The sequence below is a fragment of the Schistocerca nitens genome, chromosome 9, assembly GCF_023898315.1.
Source record: "Schistocerca nitens isolate TAMUIC-IGC-003100 chromosome 9, iqSchNite1.1, whole genome shotgun sequence".
Taxonomy (NCBI): domain Eukaryota; kingdom Metazoa; phylum Arthropoda; class Insecta; order Orthoptera; family Acrididae; genus Schistocerca; species Schistocerca nitens.
Genome location: NC_064622.1, coordinates 289899285 through 289925655, shown reverse-complemented (window position 1 = coordinate 289925655; position 26371 = coordinate 289899285). Strand labels below are relative to the sequence as shown.

At 39.7% G+C, this 26371-nt stretch overlaps 1 protein-coding gene across 1 annotated transcript in view; it reads left to right on the top strand.

Annotated features, from left to right (window-relative positions):
• Positions 1–26371, top strand: part of LOC126204186 (cubilin-like) — a 1516445-nt gene that overhangs the window by 872361 nt on the left and 617713 nt on the right. The window contains exons 36-38 of the mRNA XM_049938590.1: positions 1848–1955; positions 9531–9758; positions 18452–18636. Of these exons, the coding sequence (XP_049794547.1) occupies positions 1848–1955; positions 9531–9758; positions 18452–18636 (521 nt within the window). The remainder of the gene's footprint in view (positions 1–1847; positions 1956–9530; positions 9759–18451; positions 18637–26371) is intronic.

Sequence of the window (26371 nt, the reverse complement as noted above, 5' to 3'; positions counted from 1 at the left end):
GCTGGAATTTCTCCAGAAGGAATGGTTGGTGTGTGCTGGTGGAACCTTTGTAGAGTGGGGGCAGGCACTGGTTCCAGTTGCAGGCCCCTGGAGATGTTGTGACAGAAACTTTGCACTTCTTCATCACTGTCGTGTACTTGGGAGGTGTCCTCAAAGTCCACAGGGGGTGAGATAATGGCACACACGTCAAAGTTCACAGGAGGTGAGATAATGGCACACACTCAGGACAAACAATCAGCAAATATATTGCCTGTCCTGGAAACATGGAGATGTCTGTCATAAATTGTGACACATATTATAATTGTTGGAGTTGGCACAGTGAACACTTAGAGTGATTATTTCAAAACACATAAATTATTGGTTTAGGTTGGTGAATATGACAAATATGAGGCTTCTACCATTGGAATGAAGTATATCACCATCGCTCAGCAGCTGCTCTGCTGTCAGTGGAGTATCTTTATAAGGGCTGGAGCAGATTACCATTCATGCCAGCGTGTTTGGCGATGGCTGGATTGACCACCGCTATGGTGCCTGCTGCCCTCTGCCCAAGAATGCACAAACCAATCGACCTGTGTGGTGAGACCTGCCACCTGTGCAACCAAGTTGTGAACTACCTGGTGCAAATTCACCCTCTTGGCTTAGAGTTAAGTTCTCATATAAGAGGAAAGCACACAATGGAAATAACATAATGCGTGACAATAAAACACCATGGAAGGTTTGTGAGCAAAGTATATACACACACAAAAAAGTCAATAGTTTGTCTGTATGGAGCACTGTTCAGATGTGGGAGCGAAAGTGCCAATTCACTCGTGGCTCTGTGTCACTCATACTGATGAATGTTTGTCACCATGTGTTAGCCTCAGATTACATTGGGTTCAACAGTGAAGCATGGACGTATTTTATCACCACTTACTATCCTTGACATGCAGTGAATCAGCTTTTCTACTGCACCCATGCACTGTGTCCAACAAAGAGGCTTGGTGATAACAGTTTGACGTGATTGACGAGAGTTGTTTTGTCGGTGACTAACATTTACTTTGCCATACCTCACTAGATGTTACAACAAATTCTTTTATATCCATACTGACACATTGCACTGGTGGTGTGGCTCTATCACTGTTCCTGAAGGGTACACACTCCAGTGATAAGCACACTGTATGACCCTGTGAACCACATGGAATGGTCACGTCTCTGGATGGTCAGTTTCCAGCATGACTCACAGAGTGTCACATCTTTCCTGAGCAGATGAAAGACACTGCAAAATGAATAAATGAGCAAAACTCCATGTATGCATTCAACATCAACTTGACCCACGTAGTCCATGGCACAAAATATTGTTGTGTTGCTTTGTCCAGGTTGCACTGACTGCCTGCTCTGTCTCACGCAGACTGGTGCATGTCACATCATCGCCAAATATGGTGTAATGGTAAATCAGCACACACAGGCCAGTGAATGCCAGGCGCTGTTTGCTTGTGATGGCTGTGACCGCAGTTCCACCATCACGTATTTCTGTGATATGGCCACTACAAAACAAATAACTGAATTAAGGGAGAAATTAAAGTGGAAGATGTAATTACAACCATAATGAAAATGAAATGGATGTTAGCAGTTTTTGAAGTGAGACTAATGAATCATGAGAGCAATGGATAAATATTTACCCAAAACTGTGAATGTTTCAAGAGAGATGTGACTGAGGCTAAGCTAATTGATAGATTACAAAATTAAATGTTTTTCAAGTAGTAGATTTACTAGAAATACATATAGTAATTTCTTTGTAATCTATGTGGCTTCCTGTCTTTGTTCATCAGCTGTCAGTTACTATCTATAACTCCTGCACTTTATTTCAGCCTGTGGTGGAGATTTGACATCTGAGTCTGGATCCTTTGCAACTCCTGGCTACCCTGGCAGTTACCCTCTTGATATAGAGTGTGTATGGTCTATCAGGACATCACCAGGTATGACTTTGGTGACATTTCAATGCCTGTGATGTGTTTCTGCTGTGTGTACATAGGGTAGCAGTAATGAACTGATATTACATTTGCATAAATTAGTATGAGTACCTCCCTGAATGTTACATCTGCTCCGGTGAACAAGTAAGTTTATAGCTCAGTTAAAAATGTCAATCTGCTTCATTTCCTTGTCATAGAGATAAGTATTCAATATAAATTAGCTCTTGTTTAGACTGCCTGGCATATATACCAAACATAATATGAAGATAAACAACTGCTCACTGGCAGATGGTCGATGAGTAGCAATTACCTACAATCCTCACCACAACAACAACCATTGTGTTCTGTAAACCACGTAATGAAGGTGATCCTTCAGAGGCATGGAAAGATTCAAATTGTACAGAAGCTACATGTGCAGTCCACTTCTGTAAAATACGCTAAGAACAAATTATGACTAATGCTAATCTACTCAAACTGATTATTTCTTAGTATTGTATGCAGAGTACTTTATACAAGGTAAGTTAAAAAAGTAACAGGAATTTTGTAATTTCATTAAACCAGTTTATGCAGTCTTTTCATTACTATGTTGGAAACATATGTGAAAAGTATCTGTACAGTGGTAGATGTTTAGTGTGCTGCCGACTGTAAAAAAAAAGAAAGTGTTTATGTGTTTGGTAGTATCAGTGATTTTGTGTAAATAAGCTTTTGAGAATTTGAAATAAATGTTTCTGTAGCAATGGAATTAGGTGCAGTAAAGTTATAGAAATGTTAGATATTGCTATTGATGAGTCTTCTATGGGTAACACAAGCATTTACATGTAGTATAATTATGAAGAAAACTGTGAAACTGATGAGTGTCCTGGACATACCAGCATATCATAAACCAATGAAATCATGGAAAAAATTAAAGAAATGTTGATGAATGGTCACCTGTGTGACAGCAAAATTATTTCCAAATGTGTTAAATTTTTTGACAAAATCAACAGTAATGCACGTTGCAAGATGAAGTTAACAAGGATGCAGAATTACTGAAACATGTCATAATAGGTGATGGAGCATGGTTTTAGGGGTATGACATTGAAACTGAGTCTCAGACATCTCAGTGGATGCATTATGCATTGCCAGTACTGAAAAGCTTGAAAAATTTAGTCAAATGTGTAGATTATGCTCACTGTATCCATCAATTTCAGTGGCTTAATGCACCTTGAGCTCTCATCGCAAGGTCAGATGGTCAATAAGAAGTACCACTTTCAAGTTCAAGGATTTCAAGGAGCAGTATATCATCCCCCCCCCCTCCCCCCCACCTCAAAAAACGACTTTTGGAGCTTGGTATGCTCCTTTTCACATTTTTTTGCTTGTTCATGAATTTTTGACCTAAAACAGGGTGCCCTATCCTCTATATTCTCCCAACATGGTGCCATATGACCTTTTTCTATCTTCAGAAATAAGAAAGAATACATGACATTAAAAACATAAAAAGCACTGGTATAAGTGTATAAGATCCTATGAGAATTTTTTTGAAGGAAATAACATCAATGTAGATGAGTAAATATATTCCATTACAAAAATAAAAATTACCAGTTATTTTTCAAGACGTATGTATGTTATAAGAAAAACAGCTTCCTTAAAAAAAAGGCTCTGTTTCTCCTCCTGTACTGTTCAGCTGCTGTTTATCTAATACTTCAAACAAAGCATGTAAGTAACTTCACACAGGCCACTATCAACTGTATGTACTGCCAAAATCAGGATCTGTCTAATTCGAATATTTTCATTCTATGCTGTTTCCTGTGTTATGTCTACTGGTAACCTGTTAAAGACTTTTGTACCTGCCTCACCACGATACGATTTTTGCTGTATGGACTCTTGGTGAGGCTGACCTGTTAAAGTTCCTTGAATTTCTAAATAGCTTCTCCCCGTTAAATTTCACATGGTCCTATTCTGATTCACAGGCCACTGTCCTTGCTGTTGATCTCATCCTCACTGAAAGACTGTTACACACCTCTGTCTGCATCAAACCAACTAACAAACAACAGTACTTAGATTTTGTGAGTTGCCATCCTTTTCCACGTCAAACGTTCCCTCCCATACAGCCTTGGCACTTGGGGAATACTTATTTGCTAGGATGCAGACTCTTTACAGCAATACACTACCAATCTCACTTCAGCCTTCACTATACATAATTATCCCAACAGCCTAGTTCAAAAGCAGATTTCCCAGGCCATCACATCTAATCCTTGTACTTCTGATACCTCCAGAAAACCATTTCAGAGCATGCCACTTGTCACCCAGTAGTATCCTGGTCTTGAATGTATCAATCAGCTACTTTAACAAGACCATGACTTCCTAAAATCATGCCCTGAAATGAGATCCATTTGGTCTGAGATTTTGCCCACCACACCTAGAATAGCTTTTTGTTGCCCTCCCAATCTCCACAAAATCCTTGCCAGACCCTTTGCTCTTTCTGCACCCATCTCCCCCCTATACCGCTCATACCACTGTGACCATCCCTGCTGCAAGATTTGTCCTATGCACGCGCCTAACACCACCTGTTCCAGCCCTGTAACTGCTAAAACATATACTATCAAAGGGTGAGCCACCTTTGAAATGACATGTCATATACCAGCTGGTTTGTAAACACTATTTGGCCCTTTACATCGGCATCCTATCAGTCAGGATGAATGGGCATAGATGGATGGTGTATATAGGCAACACACAATATCCTGTTGCAGAGCAGTACAACATGACAGTCATGATCGCTGTGCCTGTTTCACCACACACTCTTCCCCCAGACACCTGTTTCTCAGAACTCTGTAGGTGGGAACTAGCACTGTAACATGTCCTTGGTTCTTGCCACCCACTTGGCTTTAATTTACATTAATTCCTTTTGCCTTAGCCTTCTCGGTAACTACTCCATTCTTCACTCAATTTTAGTTATCTTTCATTTTCTTACTTGTCCATTTTTCACAGCTCCCCTTCCACCTCCATTAAATACAATGCACTTAGCTTTTCACTCTTATTAACAGTTTTAGTAGTAATCTCTGTCTTGCATATTGCCCTGTCTTCCACCTTTATGCTCTCAGGTTTTCAAATCTCATCTGGTGCAGTCCCCAACAATCAGTCTTCCCTTCTCATCCCATCTGGTGAGTCTCCCCTGACCTGGGGTTCTGGGAGACTGTTCTGAATTGTACTCCTTTCCCTAAACCTCTCCAGTCCGCTTCCTTCACCCTCTTCCTTCCCATTCAACTCTTCTTCTAGAAGAAGGACCCACTGGCTCTGAAAGCTTGTAAAAGCTAAATCCTTTTGTGTGTGTATTCTCCTATTGCTGCTTGATGAGTAGATTTTTTATCTATCAATTTATATTATATTATAAATAATTCATCATTTTCATTGATATAAATATGTTAAGTGTGTTATTAATAATTTTAAATATGAATGCATAGAAATTATTTTTACCCATATACATACAAATTGAACCTGCCCAGTTTTATTCACATGTCTGATTTTGTATACATATATACTAATAAAAATACAATAATTTAATCAGATAGATAAACAAAAAATCTACTCACCAAGTGGCATCAGAACACACACATAAAATAAGATTACCATCATGCAAGTTTTCGGAGCCAGTGGCTCCTTCTTCGGGCAGAATGGTTGAAGGGGAACAAGGAGAGGTGAAGGAAGAGGACTGGAGAGGCCTAGGAAAAGTGTTAGATTTTGGGAAAGTCACCCAGAACCACGTGTCAGGAGAGAATTACCACACAGGATGAGAAGGAAAGACTGATTGTTGGGGACTGCATCAGATGAGATTTGAAAACCTGAGAGCTTAAAGATGGAAGACAGGGCAATATGCAAGACAGAGATTACTGCTAAAACATTGTGCATGAGTTAATAAGGTAAGTGCATTCTACGTAACAGAGATGAAAGAAGGGCGGTGAAAAATAGATCGGTAAGACGATTAAAGTTATAGAAAACTAAAATGGAGTATTTAAGGCCAGGTGGGTGGCAAGAACGAAGGACATATTGTAGCACTAGTTCCCATCTGTGGAGCTCAGAAAAACTGGTGTCTGGGGGAAGAATCCAGATGGCGCGTGTGGTGAAACAGGTGCCGAGGTCATGACTGTCATGTTTTAGAGCATGCTCTGTGCAGGATATTGTGTGTTGCCACTCTACTCCCTCTGCCTATTCCCATTCATTCTAATTGATAATTTGTGGGTAGTCATGCCAATGTAGAAGGCCGAACAGTATTTACATAACAGCAGGTACATGACGTGTTGTTTCACAGGTGGTTCTCCCTTTGATAGTATACATTTTGCCAGTTACAGGGCTGGAATGGGTGGTGGTAGGAGGGTGCATAGGGCAAGTCTTTCAGTGGGGCCAGTCATAGGGGTAGAAGCCAATTAATAAACTTATTTCACTAAAAATGTTGCAATTGTTGTTCTGTTACAGATGAGTATGAATTTCCTGAAACTTAACTGTAATATCCTTCGCACTACAAATCTATGTTCAAAAATAAAAAAGAATTATTAAAATGTATAGTCATGTGTAAAAAAATATCTTAGGTTATCTGTGACAAAAAAAGGTACAGAGCAGACAGTTTAACAATAGAAACCTGAGTCCCAGTGAAAGTCAAATTAAACAAATAAAAACACACCACTTTCATTTCAGATTAGGTAGATTAGTTATTAAGTTAAAAAAAATCTTCTCTTTGATGCTTGATTTAGCAAAAGAAAGTGTCTTACTTATGTTATTGGCAGCCTTATAATGCATTTTCAGCTTACCACTTAAAAATACACAGCCAGAACAAATTTTTCATTCTATATTGCTTATATATTTTCACAGATAGTACCCTGATAGCTTCTGCATAACTTTCCAGTCAATTATAGTTCAGAGTACCCTACCATGAATAAATCATTAGACTCTACAACTTGAAATTTGCAGCAGAGATACATAACTCATCGTCTTTCCATTCCACTCTTCAGTAGGCATTCAGAATGTGAAAGCCAATTATAATTTGAAAAGCATTCCAGAAACTTCCACAATCAGGACATATTTTCATGGCCTAACTCAAATTAATTATCCATATTACAATGAAACATAATTGATAAGAGTTTCTGTGTGTAATTGTTCAGTTTATCATATTACAATAGCAGAATGTGGAAAAAAATATTCCATTACTTGAATAAGCAAATATTGGTATTATCTTTATACATTCATGGATCAAAAAGTTACTGGAAGTACTGTCATGCAGCCAGTTGGCCATTCCAGCAACATTTTAAACATTTCAGGATTTTTTTTTTTTTACTTTATCTCCTATTCTTCGAAATGTATGTTAATGACAGACCTTCAGTCTCTAATTGAGAGTTTAAATTTACTGCCACCATTGTCTCTAACAATATGTCGGCCAGTGACAGTACTGACATGCTTTCGAAATTGCATACTAATTCATTCTTAATTCTCATCCAGTTTCAGCAAAATGAACTGTATTTGGTTCCCATAAAGACAGCTGACATACCTACAAGTTACAATAGTTGACAGAGAAAGAGTGCATCCACTGTGAAGTTGTAAGGTCTTTATTTAGATTACAAACTTAAAATTTGTGTCTGCAAATGCTCCAGACATGGAGATATTAAGTTCTACTACTGGTGTATACAGAATAATTTCTCTCATTAATCACCAGTCCATCACAAAGCTAGCCCAGTTTTCCTCCGTTTGGTGACTGACAAATAGAATTTCTTTTAAAACTTCAAAGTAATTTATTGCTGTAAAGGGAGAAAGAGAAAGACGAAATCAGAGAAAAATAAAGCGTTGACTGTAGTATTTCTTGTAGCATATTTTGCTTTTATGTATTAAATATTGTTACTTATCCTTGACCATGAACAATAGTATCTGGCATGAACATAAAGAATGTTTGTCCATTGTAGTACAGTGATTTGTGTGTATGTTTATAACCCTGCAAAAGAATTTTGTGGATTTTAGTGTAGAAAATGGTATAAAAATATGACAACACCTACACTCCTGGAAGTGGAAAAAAGAACACATTGACACCGGTGTGTCAGACCCACCATACTTGCTCCGGACACTGCGAGAGGGCTGTACAAGCAATGATCACACGCACGGCACAGCGGACACACCAGGACCCGCGGTGTTGGCTGTCGAATGGCGCTAGCTGCGCAGCATTTGTGCACCGCCGCCGTCAGTGTCAGCCAGTTTTCCGTGGCATACGGAGCTCCATCGCAGGCTTTAACACTGGTAGCATGCCGCGACAGCGTGGACGTTAACCGTATGTGCAGTTGACGGACTTTGAGCGAGGGCATATAGTGGGCATGCGGGAGGCCGGGTGGACGTACCGCCGAATTGCTCAACACGTGGGGCGTGGGGTCTCCACAGTACATCGATGTTGTCGCCAGTGGTCGGCGGAAGGTGCACGTGCCTGTCGACCTGGGACTGGACCGCAGCGACGCACGGATGCATGCCAAGACCGTAGGATCCTACGCAGTGACATAGGGGACCGCACCGCCACTTCCCAGCAAATTAGGGACACTGTTGCTCCTGGGGTATCGGCGAGGACCATTCGCAACTGTCTCCATGAAGCTGGGCTACGGTCCCGCACACCGTTAGGCCGTCTTCCGCTCACGCCCCAACATCGTGCAGCCCGCCTCCAGTGGTGTCGCGACAGGCGTGAATGGAGGGAAGAATGGAGACGTGTCGTCTTCAGCGATGAGAGTCGCTTCTGCCTTGGTGCCAATGATGGTCGTATGCGTGTTTGGCACCGTGCAGGTGAGCGCCACAATCAGGACTGCATACGACCGAGGCACACAGGGCCAACACCCGGCATCATGGTGTCGGGAGCGATCTCCTACACTGGCCGTACACCACTGGTGATCGTCGAGGGGACACTGAATAGTGCACGGTACATCCAAACCATCATCGAACCCATCGTTCTACCATTCCTAGACCGGCAAGGGAACTTGCTGTTCCAACAGGACAATGCACGTCCGCATGTATCCCGTGCCACCCAACGTGCTCTAGAAGGTGTAAGTCAACTACCCTGGCCAGCAAGATCTCCGGATCTGTCCCCCATTGAGCATGTTTGGGACTGGATGAAGCGTCGTCTCACGCGGTCTGCACGTCCAGCACGAACGTTGGTCCAACTGAGGCGCCAGGTGGAAATGGCATGGCAAGCCGTTCCACAGGACTACATCCAGCATCTCTACGATCGTCTCCATGGGAGAATAGCAGCCTGCATTGCTGCGAAAGGTGGATATACACTGTACTAATGCCAACATTGTGCATGCTCTGTTGCCTGTGTCTATGTGCCTGTGGTTCTGTCAGTGTGATCATGTGATGTATCTGACCCCAGGAATGTGTCAATAAAGTTTCCCCTTCCTGGGACAATGAATTCACGGTGTTCTTATTTCAATTTCCAGGAGTGTATTTTGTGGTTTTCTGTTGGTAATATATCTTTACATCAAGGACAGTATTATAAAAAATCATTATTAACTATAAACAAGTTTTACCTTATCATGCATTAACAGTATACACGCCTTAACTAACTGCCACTGGCAAACTACTTTTCAGGAAATAGTGCTGTAATCACATTCTCTCAGTTCTCACTTGGTGGTAGTAACTGTGATGAAGACTACGTTGAAGTACGCCGAGAAAATGGTGGTGGTCCACTTATGGGCTTATATTGTAGTGACTCATCGCTACCATCTAATCTGACAGCTGCACACAGCATCTGGGTGAAGTTCCGTAGTGGGATATCTGGACCTCCAGGATCTGGCTTTGTGGCATCTTATCAACTTTGTATGTGCATTTTATATTACTTTGTATTCATGTGATGTTGCCATGCATTTCTGAGTATTACATTCAAATAACACTATTTAAATGTAACTTACATCTTGCACTGACTACATATTATAGCTAATGTGTTATATTACTGTCAGTTTTAGCAACAGGGAAAGTGAGGGAGAACAGAAATATGCAAGAGTAATTGTGATCATATTAAAATACCTCTGAGTCTTAATGAGGAGTTCTGCAAAGTATCTTTTTGAAAATGATTTGAGTAATGGCAGATGCCAAGCTGAGCAGGCACACCAGCTGCGCTAGCAGCAGCAACAGTTGTCTGGTACACAGTAATTTACTTTAATGTCTGTTTTCATATGCTTCTGCAAGGAAGTGAACTATACCTGTGTATTTTACTGTGTAGACAAGTGGTTAGCAAATAACTCTAAGTTTTTATTTTTGTGTAAATCTTGGTGTGTGTCATTGTGTAAAGCGGCTTCCTAGTATAAATTTCCAGCAGCCAGAAATTCCACGTCATGTCACTAAATCTCATGCAAGTACACAGTATGTAGTTTAGAACAGTGCATTCTAGTTTGCATACTTTTGGGCAAGCAGAGTTTCTAGTAACACTTAACTGTAGATTCATTCACTTCAATAGAGAAATTTATTTCTGTTTAAGATCGTGTCATCTCAGGATATATTGAAAAATCTGCAGAGCAGCTTTTAGTGTTTCTTTATTCTCCTCGTTATATTTTGTATACATTCCAAACTCAGTAGCACCGTTTGAGATCTTATATCTATTTTTTACACACTATCATTTGTCTAGGGACTGGTAGTTGTGAGTTGACACAAAGAGAATTTGCTGCTGTCCATAAACAGCTGGAAGCTATGTTGGGTATTGTCGACATGCCTCTGGCTAGTGCTCAACTTTGTGGCAACATCGGGACACTGTTGACGAGACCTGCAACACTGCTGGTGCCATTAGAATACCCTGGTGACCTGGTTGTTGCTGCATCTTCTGATACACAACATCTGACTGGTCTGCCCCTATTTGAGAGGGGGTGGCAGTCAGTGGTGGGTTCACATGTCACTGGGTGGAAGGTAAAAGAAGGAACAGGTCGCATGGCTGGCTCCCTACACCTTAGCAACAGGTACTTAGCAACTCCTACCAGGTGCTGATGATAATTCTGATCCAGCACAGGATGTGTCGCCTACTGGGACCAGCAGCTGATTTTCCTGCCCAGTCCAGATAAGTGTGGAGGGTGGGAGTGCTTTGCATTGGGAGCTCCAATGTTAGGTGGGTGGGTGATGGAGCCCCTCAGTAAAATAGCAGGCAAGCCAGGAAAGACTGCCAATGTGCACTCGATACATTTGTCAGGGGGTCTCGTCCATGATGTGGAGGAAACCCTGCCAGCAGCCGTTAAGTGCACTGGATGCAACTGGCAGCATATAATACCACATGTCAGAATGATTGACATACACTGCAAGGGTTCTGAAGGACATCCTCAACTCCTTTTGGCAGATAGATGATTTGGTTGGTGGGTAGCTGATTTGATGAAGGCAACTACACTATGTGATCAAAAGTACCTGTACACCCCCATAAACATATGTTTTTCATATTAGGTCCATTGTGCTGCCACCTACTGCCAGGTACTCTATATCACTGACCTCAGTAGTGGATTGGGGCACTCCGCAGAACTCACGGACTTTGAATGTGGTCAGGTGATTGGGTGTTACTTATGTCATGCATCTGTATGCGAGATTTCCACACTGCTAAACATCCCTAGGACCACTGTTTCCTGTGTGATAGTGAAGTGGAAATGTGAAGGGACACGTACAGTAGAAATGCGTACAGGCTGACCTCATCTGTTGACTGACAGAGACCTCCGACAGTTGAAGAGGGTCGTAATGTGTAATAGGCAGACATCTTTCCAGACCATAACACAAGAATTCCAAACTGCATCAAGATCCACTGCAAGTACTATAACAGTTAGGCGGGAGGTGAGAAAACTTGGATTTCATGGTCAAGCGGCTGCCCATAAGCCACACATCACGCCAGTAAATGCCAAACAATACCTCGCATGATGTAAGAAGTGTAAACATTGGATGACTGAACAGTGGAAAAATGTTGTGTGGAGTGACGAATCATGGTACGCAATTTGGCGAACCAATGGCAGGGTGTGTGTATGGCAAATGCCTGGTGAACGTCATCTGCCAGTTTTTGTAGTGCCAACAGTAAAATTTGGAGGTGGTGGTGCTATGGTGTGGTCATATTTTTCGTGAAGGGGGCTTGCACCCCTTGTTGTTTTGCATGGCACTATCATGACACAGGTCTACATTCATTTTTTAAGCACCTTCTTGCTTCCCACGGTTGAAGAGCAATTCGGGGATGGCAATTGCATCTTTCAACATGATCGAGCACCTGTTCATAATGCACGGCCTGTGGCAGAATTATTACATGACAGTAACTTTTCTGCAATGGACTGGCCTGCACAGTGTCCAGACCTGAATCCTGTAGAACACCTTTGGGATGTTTTGGAACACCGACTTCATGCCAGGCCTCACCGACCAACGTCGATACATCTCCTCAGTGCAGCAGTCCATGAAGAATGGGCTACCATTCCCCAAGAAACCTTCCAGCACCTAATTGAGTGCACGGCTGTGTGTGGAAGCTGTCATCAAGGCTAGGGGTATGCCAACACCATATTGAATTCCAGCATTACTGGTGGAGGGCACCACGAACTTGTAAGTAATTTTCAGCCAGGTGCCTGGATACTTCTGATCACATAGTGTAGCATCGCATGGGAAAGGGGAGGGGGGGGGGGTGCAGCTTAAGCTGTCTATTTGTTTGATTGTACCCACAGTTGGTTGTGATTCTCTGGTTTTGAGCAGAGTGGGAGGTCTAAGCCAGAGGCTCAGATGACTCTGTGGCGGTATTGGATATGAATTTCTCAACCTCCTCGATCAGGTGCAGAATTTAAGGGGTCCTCTTAATTGGTGAGATGTGCTGCTAGGGTAGTGGAGTATGTGGGATGTGCACATGGGACTTTTTTAGTTTAGAGAAACCCTCTTTTGGAACCAAAGACAATTTGCCTGGAAGCTCCCAGAATTAGTATCACTAACTGAAGGGTATAATCCACAGATAGTATTAGGGACAGGAAGTTGGTTGAAACTGGATGTTAATGTCAATGAAAACCTAAGTTCAGATTGTAATATTTATTGTAAAGGTAGGTTAGTCGCCAGTTGTGGTGGCCTATTTATTGCAGTAAAGAATTTGATAAAATCTAATGAGGTTATCATGAATTCCAATTGTGAATTAATCTGAATGAAGTTAAGTATCAAAGTTCAAAGTTAAGTATCAGAGTTCAGTCAAAAAGGGTAATTGGCTCCTTTTATAGACCACATGGATCAGGAGCTTTAGTGGTGGAGCGCTTCAGACAGAACTTGCAGAATGTTGGTAAAAAATTTCCTGATCATGTCGTTGTAATAGGGTGTGGCTTTAGCTTGCCAGGTATAGATTGGGAATGTCATGCTATCAAAACTCATGCCAGAGACAGGAATTTGTGTGACATTGTTCTTGATTCTTGTTCAAAAATTACTTTGAGCAGGTAGTAAAGAACCAGCTCATGAGGATAAAGTCTTAGACCTCATGGCAAGAAATAGATATCAACTTATCAAATCAGTTAACACAGAGGAAGGTATCAGTGATTATGAAGCTGTGATGGCGTCTCTGACAAGGGGTCTTACAAAGAATGTTAAGAAAGCTAAGAAGGTATTTTTGCTTAGTAAGTGTGACAGGATAGAAATTTCAGAGTATCTGAGTGGTCGCCATCAAATGCTTGGTGATGAGCATGAAGATGTGGAGAACAAATGGAAGAAAAATTCAGGGCCATTGTGCAGTGTGCGCTAGACAAGTATGTTCTGAGTAGGGTGTTAAGGGATGGGAAAGACCCACCATGGTTTAACAGCCATGTCAGAAAACTGCTACATAAACAAACAGAACTTCATCACGTGTTCAAGCGAAGTAAAACCTTAGCTGACAAACAAAAGCTAAAAGAAGCAAAAATGAGCATAAGAAGAGCAATGAGAGAAGTTTTCAATGACTGAAAGTAGAAGTTTGTCAACCAATATGAGTAAAAACTGTAAGAGGTTTTGGTCATATGTAAAATCAGCAAGTGGACAAAAATCATCTATTCATTCACTCAGTGACCATAGTGGTACTGAAACAGAAGATAACAGAGAGAAGTCTGAAATACTGAATTCAGTCTTCCAAAATTGTTTCACTATGAAGATTGTAAAAGGTCTTTCCTTTCATTTGCCGTATGAATGTTGAAATGGCATGTTTAGTAGTGGACAGCTGTCGGGACCAGATGGGATACCCATAAGATTCTACAAAGATTATGCAAAAGAACATGCTCCCCTTCTCGCAGTAATTTATCTTAGCTTCCTTGAGCCTATCAACTGGAAGAAATTGCAGGTTATTCTAATTTTTAAGAAGGGCCATAGGACAGATGCACACAATTATAGTCCTATATCACTGACATCAGTCTGTTGCAGAATTGTGGAACATGTTCTATGCTCAATAACTATGATGTTTTTTGAGATTGAAAACCTCCTCTTTAAAAATCAACATGGATTCCACAAACAGAAATCCTGCAAAACTCAGCTTGCTCTGTTCCTCCGTAAGAACCACAGCACCATAGACAATGGCACTCTGGTTGGTGCGATGTTCCTTGACTTCAGTAAGGGATTTGACACAGTCCCCCAGTGCCATTTAGAGAAAAAAAATAGAAATTTATGGAGTACTGGAGCAGATTTGTGACTGGATTCAAGACTCCCTTGCAAACAGAACTCAACATGTCACTCATAATGGAACAAAATCGACAGATGTAGAGGTAATTTCCGGAGTACGCGAAGGAATTTTGATAAGACTGTTATTGTTTACAATGCGTATAAATGATGCAGTAGAAAGCACCAGATGCTCTTTAAAGCTGTTTGCAGATCATTTGGTTGTCTTTTTGTGTCAACAGAGTTGGTCTCTTTACATTGTGTGCATGGCAAATTTTCGCATTGAAAAGGGAACGTACTTTGCAAGTATCAGAAATGTGTTTTCGAGGATGTCAAGGAAAGCTCCTCAATTAAAATAGGGTCGAAAAACTGTGTGTATCCACAGATCATTCCCAGTAGTTTCAGCCTCAAAGATTAAAGAAAGATTTGCTGGTGAACTAAATTGAGCAATCCATGAGGATATGCCTTTGTCCACTGTTGAAGTAGCCATTTTGCATGCTACAGATTTAATCAGTGGGAAAGTGAGGAACAGATATACTTTGTTAAAGATGCTTCTGGACAAATTGAATTGAGAGAGTTAAGACTTTTGAGATAATCTTGTGCAGCTTCTAGAGGAGTACGAATGGTGGATCTGAGGAAATATCGTTATTACTTGGTTCACAATTGCAAAAATGCACAATGTTCTGTTGGATCTGAAAATATATACTTGCAGTTTCTTTGGAGCACTAGTAGAAGGTTACATAGGGCAGGCTCCACCCATCACACAGACTACTATGGAGAAAGGAGAGTTGTGGAAGAAGAAGAGCCCACCTGCATCATGCAGTGGAGCTACTGTACTTTTACATTGTTCTCTGTAATATGCATCTGCAATGAGTGATGACAGTGAGCTTTATTTCATGACAATGAGTCATAAGTGATACTTTTAGCGGACCAGAAACAAATACACAATGCATTTTATTACAAATATCAAACACAGTATAGTGAAATGAAATATGGCATTCAATAATGGCTAATACAGAGCTGTTGTACGTATTAATGAAGAAGTCTTGTCAGGTTAACAGCCAAGTCAAGGCTTCATTTTGCAGCAACGTTCCAGCAAGTTTCCTATTTGTCATCTTCAGGCGACTTCAGCTGAAAGTGACAAGTAGGAGTTGTTGAAATATTGCCACAAACTGATGCCTTCACTCGGCTGATAACTGAAGAAGACTTCCCCATTGAGATTCGGTGAAAAAGTCTAAATTTGTATGTTGTACACATCATTGCATGATTGCCGAAGTTGGCAGTAGCTGGATACAAAATACTATTGGCCCAAAGTCATCCAGATTTTGCCAACTCAGAACTAAGAAATCAGTCACTGAGAGCAAAATTTGATAATTTCAAACAGGGGTGTGGCAATTCCAAGAAAATCCGTTGAAAGACTTCTGTAAAATCTATAATGACTTGTTCATAACAAAAATCATATTGAGCATTATAGAATTTAACATATTACACATTGTTGTTGTTTACATTTTACTCTTTTAAAATAAACATTGCTAATAATTTCACCCAGTTATTCTTACTATAACTACAAGTTCATAGTGTCACGCTTACATTTACTTATACCATGCTTCAGCATGCCATCTAAATTGCTTTGTGAAAGGGCATGAAAAATACATTTTTAATTTTTGAAACAATATAAAGATATTTGTCTGACATTTTAATATTGGGTGGTCTGTGGAAGATCAAGGGATGTAATGTGTACCACATATCTGATAAGTGTAGTAATTAATGTAAGCTCTGCACTGTCTTACTGCTCATAGTCATTGACTGAGATGGTAATATACAGTGTTAGTGAATATTGTGTTCAATATGTGCTAGTGACAGCTTAATTAAAGTGGAAATTTATTTCAGTATTCAGTTTATTCACCATTGACCACTGACAGCAGAATAGGTCTGAACATTAAATATACAATTAACAATAACTTTACAGTAAAGTTTTTACAATTTAATTCCACGTCTTTTAGGAATATTATCATATATTAATGTCAATGATTATTTCAAAATATTCTGTTATCTTATAAAATTGGTGTTTGAGTAACCAGTCATAAATCTTACATTTGAAAATATTACTGGTCAGTGACCGAGCAGATGCTGGAAGTTTATTGAAGAGTTTTAAACTCATTATTTTGTGTGAGGTTGCAGTCTTTGTGAGTCTGTGTCTTGATATGTCGAAATCCAGTTTGCCTCTGGTGTTATGGGCATGTATGATCTCTCTGGTCTCAAACTCATTTAAGTTGCTTTTGGCATAAAGCAGTGCTGTGTAGATGTATAGATTCACAACAGTTAATATCGCAGGCAGTGTTCCTTAGGCTTAACATTGCTCATTATTCTGAATACATTTTTTTTTTTTTTTTTTTTTTTCAGAATTTCACTGACAAACCAAGAAGTCCCCATAACAATATGCCATAGGGAATGTGTGACTGAAACAGGCCAAAGTATACCACCTTTAGATACTCAGCAGTGACTACATCTGTCAGTCGCCAGATGAAATAACACACTCTTGCTATTCTCTTGCAGATATGGCCAATATGTTCCTCCCAATTTAATTTTGAGTCAATGTGGAATCCTAACAATTTTACTAATTTGCTTTCAACAGCTGTAGTTAAACCCAGAATTAGTTCTTGTGTTTTATTAGGATTAAATAGAAGTTCATTAGAAGAAAACCAATTCATTACTAGTTCTAGTTTTTCCTATGTTACCTGATGCAATTCTGTTGTGTCATAGTGTGTATTGCGCAGTGTTGTGTCATCTGCATAACACACAATTGAATTTGCTCCTACATGGTAAGGTAAGTCATTAATTGAAATGATGAACAGAAAAGGACCTAGGACCGAGCCCTGAGGCACTCCAGTCTGAACTTCTTCAGCGAGGAGCATCTAATTTTAATTGATACAAACTGTCTCCGGTTACTTAAGTATGATTTGATTACATCTAAAGATGGTTTGTGTATGCCATAAAATTCCAGATTTGCAAGCAGGGTGTTAAATGGTATGCAGTCGAAGGCTTTGCTAAGATCACAACGTACAACTGATAATAGATCCTTATTTTTGAATGCAGTAAACACCTGGTTAACAACTTCAGTGACAGCAGTAGTGGTATTTTTACCATGTTGATATGTAAACTGTCTGTTGGAGAGGAGATCATGCTTTACAAAATAGTTATTTAGTTGGCTGTACATTAGATATTCAAAAACTTTAGAAAAAAATGGGCCAATAGAAACTGGTCAATAGTTTTGGGGCAGATGCTTATCTCCCTTTTCAAAGACTGTTATCACTTTACCAGTTTTGAGTGAATCTGGAAAAACTCCAGATTCGAAACGCATATTAAAAATGAAAGAAAGAAGTTGACAGATGTAGTGTATTATTTTTTTCATTACATAGTCAGAGAACCAATAACAGTCCATACTTTTGGAGTTGGTGAACCTTGCCACTGCTTTTACAATATCCTCTGGGGTGTCAACATTCCAGTGGAAAGTATACCTTGTATGGGGCACAGCACCAAGATGATCCAGTGCACAAGTGCCATTTTGCTTGATTTTGTTTTTCAGCTCACTCACTGAGTTTAGGAAGTAATTATTTACTTCTCCTGGGACCAGCATTGCTTCTTCCGTGTGGATTTGTGAATTATATTGGTTGATGATGTCCCATGCTGCTTTACATTTGTTGGAAGCACTTTCAATGTAATGTTTACATGCACATTTTTTGGCGAAAGACAGTTTGTCTGTGTAGGTTTTTTTTACATTTTAGGTAAGTTCTATAAGAAGTATTATCTAGCTCAGGTCCTTGTTTACAAGAATTTTTATATATTCTGTACAGTCTGAGCATCTCCTCCCTAGTGAGAGCTAGCTCATCTGTATACCATTTTAGCTGTTTGTTTTTCTATTTCAGTGCATGGCAATAACTTGGAAGGACAATCAGGACAGCTGGCATCTCCATTATATCCACTACCATATAAAAAATATGGGACATTCAGATGGAGAATCACTGTTGACTTTAACCATGCTATTACCCTGACCTTCAAGAATTTCTTCATCCCAGTATATGTTCGTGATTGTCTATTTTCCTTCTTGAGAGTGAGTTATTCTAACTTTTCAGCTATTTATAACCTATTATATTCTGTTTCTTATAGTATAAACTTTATAATAATTATAACTCCTCAATACCAAGTGCCACGAATTTTCATTATGCCAATACAACAGCAATAAATGGAAAGGAAACTAGTTGAGCACCAGTGTTAGTAGATGCATCTTATGTATGATGCTATCACTGCTTCTGACATGTGATGCCATCTCCTGAGTGTTTCGGGTATCTCTAATGTGACTTAATTTTCTTCTTCCATTTTTTTTCCATTTAGAAATTTATTCAGATATTAAGGGGTTAAGAATGTATTTGTTATGTTTTTAAAAGATTAAATACTTGATAACAACATTACATAAAACTTAAAAATGTTTTATTGGGTCCACTAGTAGGTTAGATGGGCCCACTAGTATGTTAGATCATTATATTTTGCTTATATACAATATGAATTAATTTGACTATGAGCATTTCCAGGCATTAAATACAGGTATTTAGTCTCTCTTAACTGAGAATGTTACTTTTGTGAGTTCTATTTAAGTTATTTCTCATAAGCATTTGAGCAGTTTCAATGTGCACACTGTAGTTCGTATTAATGGCTGCACAACTAAAACAAATTTCATTTAAATTTTGTTTATTTCTGTAGTCTTATAGTCATTGGCTTCATATGAACTTTATGTATGCCAATTTCCTACTTTTAAGCTCAATTGTGTAAGCTGACGTTAAGAGAAAGTTGTCAAGATAGAATCATAAACAGTAAAGAAACCATATTCCACAGTTAGCATTGTTTAGTAGCAAGTGTCAGTGTGATTTGTGATCAGTTACTGCCACTTATTACTTGATTCTTTAGATCTCATCCTGTCTTCCTTTCCTTGAGTCTATATTTATTTAATTGTATAAACAATGAAAGGTAAATGGCACTGTGCTGAATCATTTCTGAATGCATGATGTAGAACCTAAATCAGATGGTCCGCCAATTCTGTGACACAGTTATGTGCAGGTTTCATGATCCATTTGCTCTAACAGAGAGTTGCAAGACTTTCTGATTATGCCAGGTATCCACTACATGCAGGCAGCAGCTATACTGCAGGAGCACACACTTGTCGGTTTTTAGGTTGGACAAGCATTCAAATACAACTGTAGCATTGAACTGAAATTCACTCCCTTGAGAAGAAAATCATACCCCCAAATTAGCTGTGGAAAAACGTGTGTGTGTGTATCAGGCAAGGAAAATTTTAAATCTGATAAGGAAAATGAAATTAGTTTGTTATCAGTGACAGAACTGCTCATGAGAACAGAAAGCTGCCTGACACTAGATATAAGTAACAGTGAACTATTCAGTTCTAAAGAAACATATATTAAAAACATATTGAGGGTCCAAATGAAATCAGCATCTTATGTATGTAAAAAATAAGTTTATTGATGTAATGCCTATTGATCAATGGGAAATAATAGGGTGAAAGAAGATATCAAATATTTCTCAAAAATTGTAGCTAGTTGCTTGTGTCACATGTGCTTAACTATAAAAGTGGCCAAAACCTGAGAGAAAATTTTATGTGAGTGTAAATGACCATGCCAAGTAACAAGTGGTACTTCCATTTTCTGACAATCATTTTGCAGACAGATGCAGTAGTAGTACCTGTACAGAAAGAAATTAGTGTGAAATGATGCTAAATGTGTATACAAAAAAGTTACCTAATACATAATATTCTTGCCGTTTGACACAAACAAACCCAATCTCTTACACTTCATTACCATAGAGAAGTTTAAGGGATCATGCAGGTGTTCTGACATCAGTAATACTCCTCAGCACAACAGAAGGATTGACTGATGAGGAAACTCTTCAGTTTTTATTTAATAGCATGTGGATTACTGCCAAGATTTTTGAGTTCTTGTAGTAGCTTATTGAAAATGGATGCAGCAGTATACACTGCACACCTTTCTGAAAAAGAGTCAGGGAAGTGTGATCCATATGCAGATTGTATTTTGCCAAGAATTAACTGAGTGAAAGCTGCTAATTGTTTGGGAATAAGCTGATGTTGTTAACAATAAATGACAGTAAAGAATATATATACTGAGATGCCAATGTCAGAATACCCAGACTAATGAACAGGGGTCAACAAGAGGTTCATGAACTTACACCACTTATTGCCTGAGCTGCCCACTTCTGAGCCAGAAATATCCTTTGAGAATGGGAAGAGTTATCCCAAAATATAATACCATATGTCATAAGCAAATGAAATTAGCAGAGTAGGCTACTTTTCATGTCGAACTATCACTTACTTAAGATACCATTCGAATGATAAAAATTGCAGCATTAAGTCTGTGAACAAGATCCTGAGCATGGGCTTTCCACAACAATTTACTATCTATCTGAACACCTAGAAATTTGAACCATTCAGTTTCACTAATAGTATGCCAATTCTGTGAAATTAAAACACCAGGTTTAGTTGAATTGTGTGTTAGAAATTGTAATAACTGAGTCTTACTGCGATGTATTGTTAGCTTATTTTCTACAAGCCAAAGACTTATGTCATGAACTTCACTGTATGAAACAGTGCCAATGTTACACACAACATCCTTCAGTACCAAGCTAGTGTCATCAGCAAACAGAAATATTTTAGAATCATCTGTAAAACTAGAGGGCATATCATTTATATAAATAAGGAACATGAGTGGCTCCAGCACTGATCCCTGGGGCATGTGACTCTGCCTCACTCAGACTTTACATCATACCCATTCTCAACACTGTGGATAATGATTTTTTGCTGTCTGTTGTTAAAGTAAGAGGTGAACCAATTGTGAGCTACTCCCCGTATTCCATAATGATCCAACTTCTGAAGCAATATTTTGTGATCAACACAATCAAACACCATAGTTAAATTAAAAAAGATGTACAGCATTCTATACCTTTTGTTTAATCCATCCTGTACCTCACAGAGAATAGAGAATATAGCATTCTTAGTTGTCAAACCACTTCTAAAACTGAACTGTACATTTGACAGCAAATTATGTGAAATAAAATGATCAATTATCCTTACATTCACAGCCTTTTCAATAACTTTAGCAAACACTGATGACATAGAAATATGTCTAAAATTGTCTACATGATCCCTTTCTCTCTTTTTATAATGTGGCTTTCCTACTGAGTACCTTAATCGTTCAGGAAACAGACCATTCATAAAGGAAAAATTACAAATATGTCTAAGGATGGGGCTAACATGTGGAGCACAGTATTTTAATTTTCTGCTAGGCACTCCTTCATATACATGAGAGTCCTTAGTCTTCAGTGATTTAATTATTGTCTCAATCTCCCCCTTGTCAGTATGACAGAGGAGAATTTCTGACATCAGTCTCAGAAAGGCATTTTCCAAGAGAGTTATATGATTCCCTGTAGAAATTAAGTTTTTATTTATTTCACTAGCAATGCTCAGAAAGTGATAGTTAAATACTGTACATCTGACTAATCAGTAACAGAAATATTTTTACTAAGAACTGACTGTATATCGTTGACCATGTGCTACTGTTCGGACACTTCCATCATGACTGAACATATGGTCTATTCTATGTGTGTACCACATATTCTTTGCCTTTATAGTAACATTTTTAAGCACTTTGCAATACTGTTTGTAATTGGGTACTGTAGCTTGACTGTGACTATTTCTAATATTTTGATATAATTCCCACTTCGTTCTGTGCGATATCCTTATCCCACTAGTCATCCACCCCAGCTGCCTTTCAATGCTGGTACCCTGTTTAGAACATTCTAATGAAAAGCAACTAAGCAAAGCATTATATTTGTCATCTATGTTATCAGCACTACAAACATCCTGCCATTCTTGCTCCTTAACAAGGTTTAAAAAACTCTCTATTGCCATTGGATTAACTTTTCTACATAGTTTGTAATTATATATAACATTTGTTTGAGTATAAAAATCTTCCATTGCTAAAATTTGTGCATCATAGTCTGAAAGGCCATCCACCCCTTTACTGACAGAATCCCCATCTAGTAATGAAGAATGGATAAAAATATTGTTGATGGCTGTGTTACTATTCTCCTGTACCTGGTTGGAAAAAAACACAGTCAGCATCTGATGATATGAATTTAGGAGATCTTCCAACATACTTTTCCTTGCACAATCACATACAAAATTAATACTGAAGTTACCACACATAACTAATTTTTGGTACTTCCTATAAAGGAAACCAAAAATCCTCTCTAGCTTGAGCAGAAATGCTCTGCAGTCAGAGTTAGAGGACCTCTCAAAAACAACAATTTGAAGTTTAATTTCACTAAATTCAACTGCCCCTGCACAACGTTCAAATATCTGTTCAGTGCAGTGTCCTGATATGTCTATGGGCTCAAATGGAATACTGTTTCTTATGTACATGGCCACTCCTCCACTCCAGAAAGAATGACTTGGGAAACAGCCAACTAATCTGTGTCCTGGTAAAGGAAGCCTCTGAAATGTCAAATTATTTAAATGGTGCTCTGATATGCCAATAATGTCAGAGTCATCATCTATAAGTAGTTCACTAACTTTCTCTCTAATACCTCTTACATTTTGATGAAATATGATAATTCTTTCACTACTTGGGTATCTGACCTTCTCTGAAGGTGATTCCTTTGTTATAGGGACTTCCTTTAAACAGGGATACGTACTGCTGCCTTCAGTCTAAAAAAAGGTGCTGCTCTCAGGAATTTTTCCATGAGTGATCTCACCACCGCCCACTACACTGTCACCTACGAGGTTTGTCTGGAAAATACGTATAAAAATTGAATAATGTCTTTATGTTACAAGTTGCAGTCACCGCCAGGTGGGACTACTGCTGTAATCAATCCCATCAATGCTCAGTTTGAGTCAGAGCACTCTGCGTGAAGGTGGAAGTGTGCGGCAGCTTGTTGACAGTTACCCTTTTTCACCTGCCGTTGGCCTGGAGCTCTCTCTGATTGAGGAACAGCACGTCGACATCAAGTTTCTTGCAAAGCTAGGCAAGAATGGCTGTGAGATTTTTGAGTGTTTGAAACAGGTTTACGGAGACAATTCTCTGAAGGAACCAACCGTGAACAAGTGGTTAAAAAGGTTCCGGGATGGTCGTGAAGAAGTGAACGATGACCCTCGCCCAGGACACCCGTCAACATCGAGTTCCGATGCAAATGTTGAACGAATTCGGGCCTGTGTTCTTAAAGACTGTAGATTGACAGTCAGAATGATTGCTGATGAGCTGTCAATCCCCAAAACAATCATTCACAAAATCTTGACACAAAAACTTGAAATGAAGAAATTGTGTGCGAAAATCGTACCCAAGCTCTTGACGCCAGAACAGAAAGCAAAGAGGGTTGAGTGCTGTGAGGATTGGTTGGAAGCAGAGGAACGAGGGGACTTTCTCAACTGAGTCATCACTGGAGACGAGTCGTGGTTTTATGAATTCGATGTGGAGCTCAAATCTCAAAGCAAGGAATGGGAACTAGCAGGACAACCAAGAACAAAAAACTCGCGAAAATCAAGGTCCAATGAGAAGACAATGTTGATTGTTTTCTTTGATTCTAGGGGCATTATTCACAAGGAATTTGTCCCTCCCGGCCAGAGAATGAATGGAAATTTTTACGTTGAAGTTCTGACACGTCTCAGAGCTCGTGTGGCCCGAGTTCGACCGGAGTTGGCAAAAGGGGGCAGGTGGATCCTTCATCACGACAATGCGCCCGCTCACACGTCGCTCATTGTGCACGAGGTTTTGGCCCGAAGCTCAATCACCATGAGAGACCACCCGCCTTATTCACCCGATTTAGCTCCATGTGACTTCTTCATGTTCCCGAAATGCAAAATGGTGCTTCTGGGAGATGTGGAAGCCATCAAGGCGGAAATGACATGTTAAGTGAACAACATCACAACTGAAGACTTTCAGCAATGTTATCAACAGTGGAAATGGTGTTGGCAGAAGTGTATCACATCTCAGGGTGAGTACTTTGAAGGAGACCATATTGTAATACCTGAATAATTGTAAAATAAAGTTATTATTCAACTTTTATACATATTTTCTGGACAAACCTCGTATAAGCTTTGCCAGACTCTTCATCCCATACTTATTGAGGTGCAGGCCATGCCTAGTGAAACCCGATCTATTGATACACTCAACTGACACCATTGCAATGTGAGCAATGCTCTCCATAATCAGTACCTTCTCCATCCCCATGTTAACATACCTATCAGCAGCATTAAGATGAAGTTGATCATGACATTGAAGCAGTTGCAAAAAGTGCACATTAGTGCCATCAGTGTTAGTAGCTATCTTTACCAGATAACGACCTGCTTTATACTCCCCATCCCGATAAACACTATTCCCTGCTCCACCCTCAATCACTACCTGATCCTCTTTCATAAAATTCCTACATAACTCCCCTATGTTAACAGTCACCTGAGCCAACTCTGCACTTGGCTTCATAGTGCTAGTGACCTGGTACTCACTCTCCAAGACTTCCTCCAAGGGCTTGCCCACACCTCTGCCATGTGAACTAGCTAGCAGCAGAACCTTCTTCTTTCTGTTAGAATTTGCAGCTGGCTTAGGCTCCCTAACTGCTGAGGACCACTGCATGTTTCCTACACCTACAGCTACAAGAGGCACCTCTCTCCTCAACTCTGACAGCTGGTCAAATCTATTGGTTATATGCAAAGTACAGCTATCTAAATATCTCCTCCTCCTAGCTGCCTCCTTACCAATTGTTAGTTCCCATTCCCCAGTGCCCTTCATCCTCCTCAACCTGTCTAGTTCCTCCTCTGCATCTTGTAACTGCAACTGAAGGACAAAGATCATGTGCTCCTACTCCTCTATCAACTTATTTCCGCTACAGATTCTGCAGTTCCAGGAGAGGATCTCACTAGAATGCCCAAAGGCTTCCCCATTGCATACCCTCCTATGAAAATGCTTTGAACAAATATCACATGATAACCTGAACCGTACTCACAAACCTATGACAAAGCCCACACTTCTCACTCATGGTAGAATTTTAACAGTTACTGAAAAAACTAAACATCTATGTTATTGTAAGTTGAATTACGGCAGTAGAACTATTTAAGGAACTAACAATAGTGATCTCAAATTTCATCTCTACTAAGAAAGCAACTACTTTTATTAATACTACTAAATTACAACTGCAACGGTTGCTCAGAAAGTAATGCACTGCATTTTTTATTCAACAATTCTCTATTGAACATCATGAGAATTACACACATGAAAGAATGGTGTTTTATGTACACACCCTATTTTTCCACATAATCTCCATCCCGTTCTATGCCGGTGGTCCAGTGCGAAAAAAGGGCATTTATGCCCTGTTGGTACCAATCCTTGTCCTGGTGGCGGAGCCAGTGCTTTGCTGTGTAATCACCTCCTCATCATCCTCAAAATGTCTTCCATGAATGGCATCCTTTAATGGCCCAAATGAGAGAATCCAAGGGGTATAGGTCAGGGCTGTCAGGTGTGACAGCTGTGGTTTGTCTCCCCAACTGCTGCAAACCGTGGAGCTCTGCCAAACCACCTTTTGATGACCTCACCCTCCCTGCCCAGTGACTAACTGTACTTCTGTCGACAGCAGATGCTCTGTAGACTTTCCACAAGTGTTTGTGAATATTCTCCACAGTTTCTTTCTTTGCAGTGAGAAATTCAATGACTGCACGTTGCTTGTAACATTCATCACTTACAGATGCCATTTTGAAACTGTCCTACAGCTACATTATC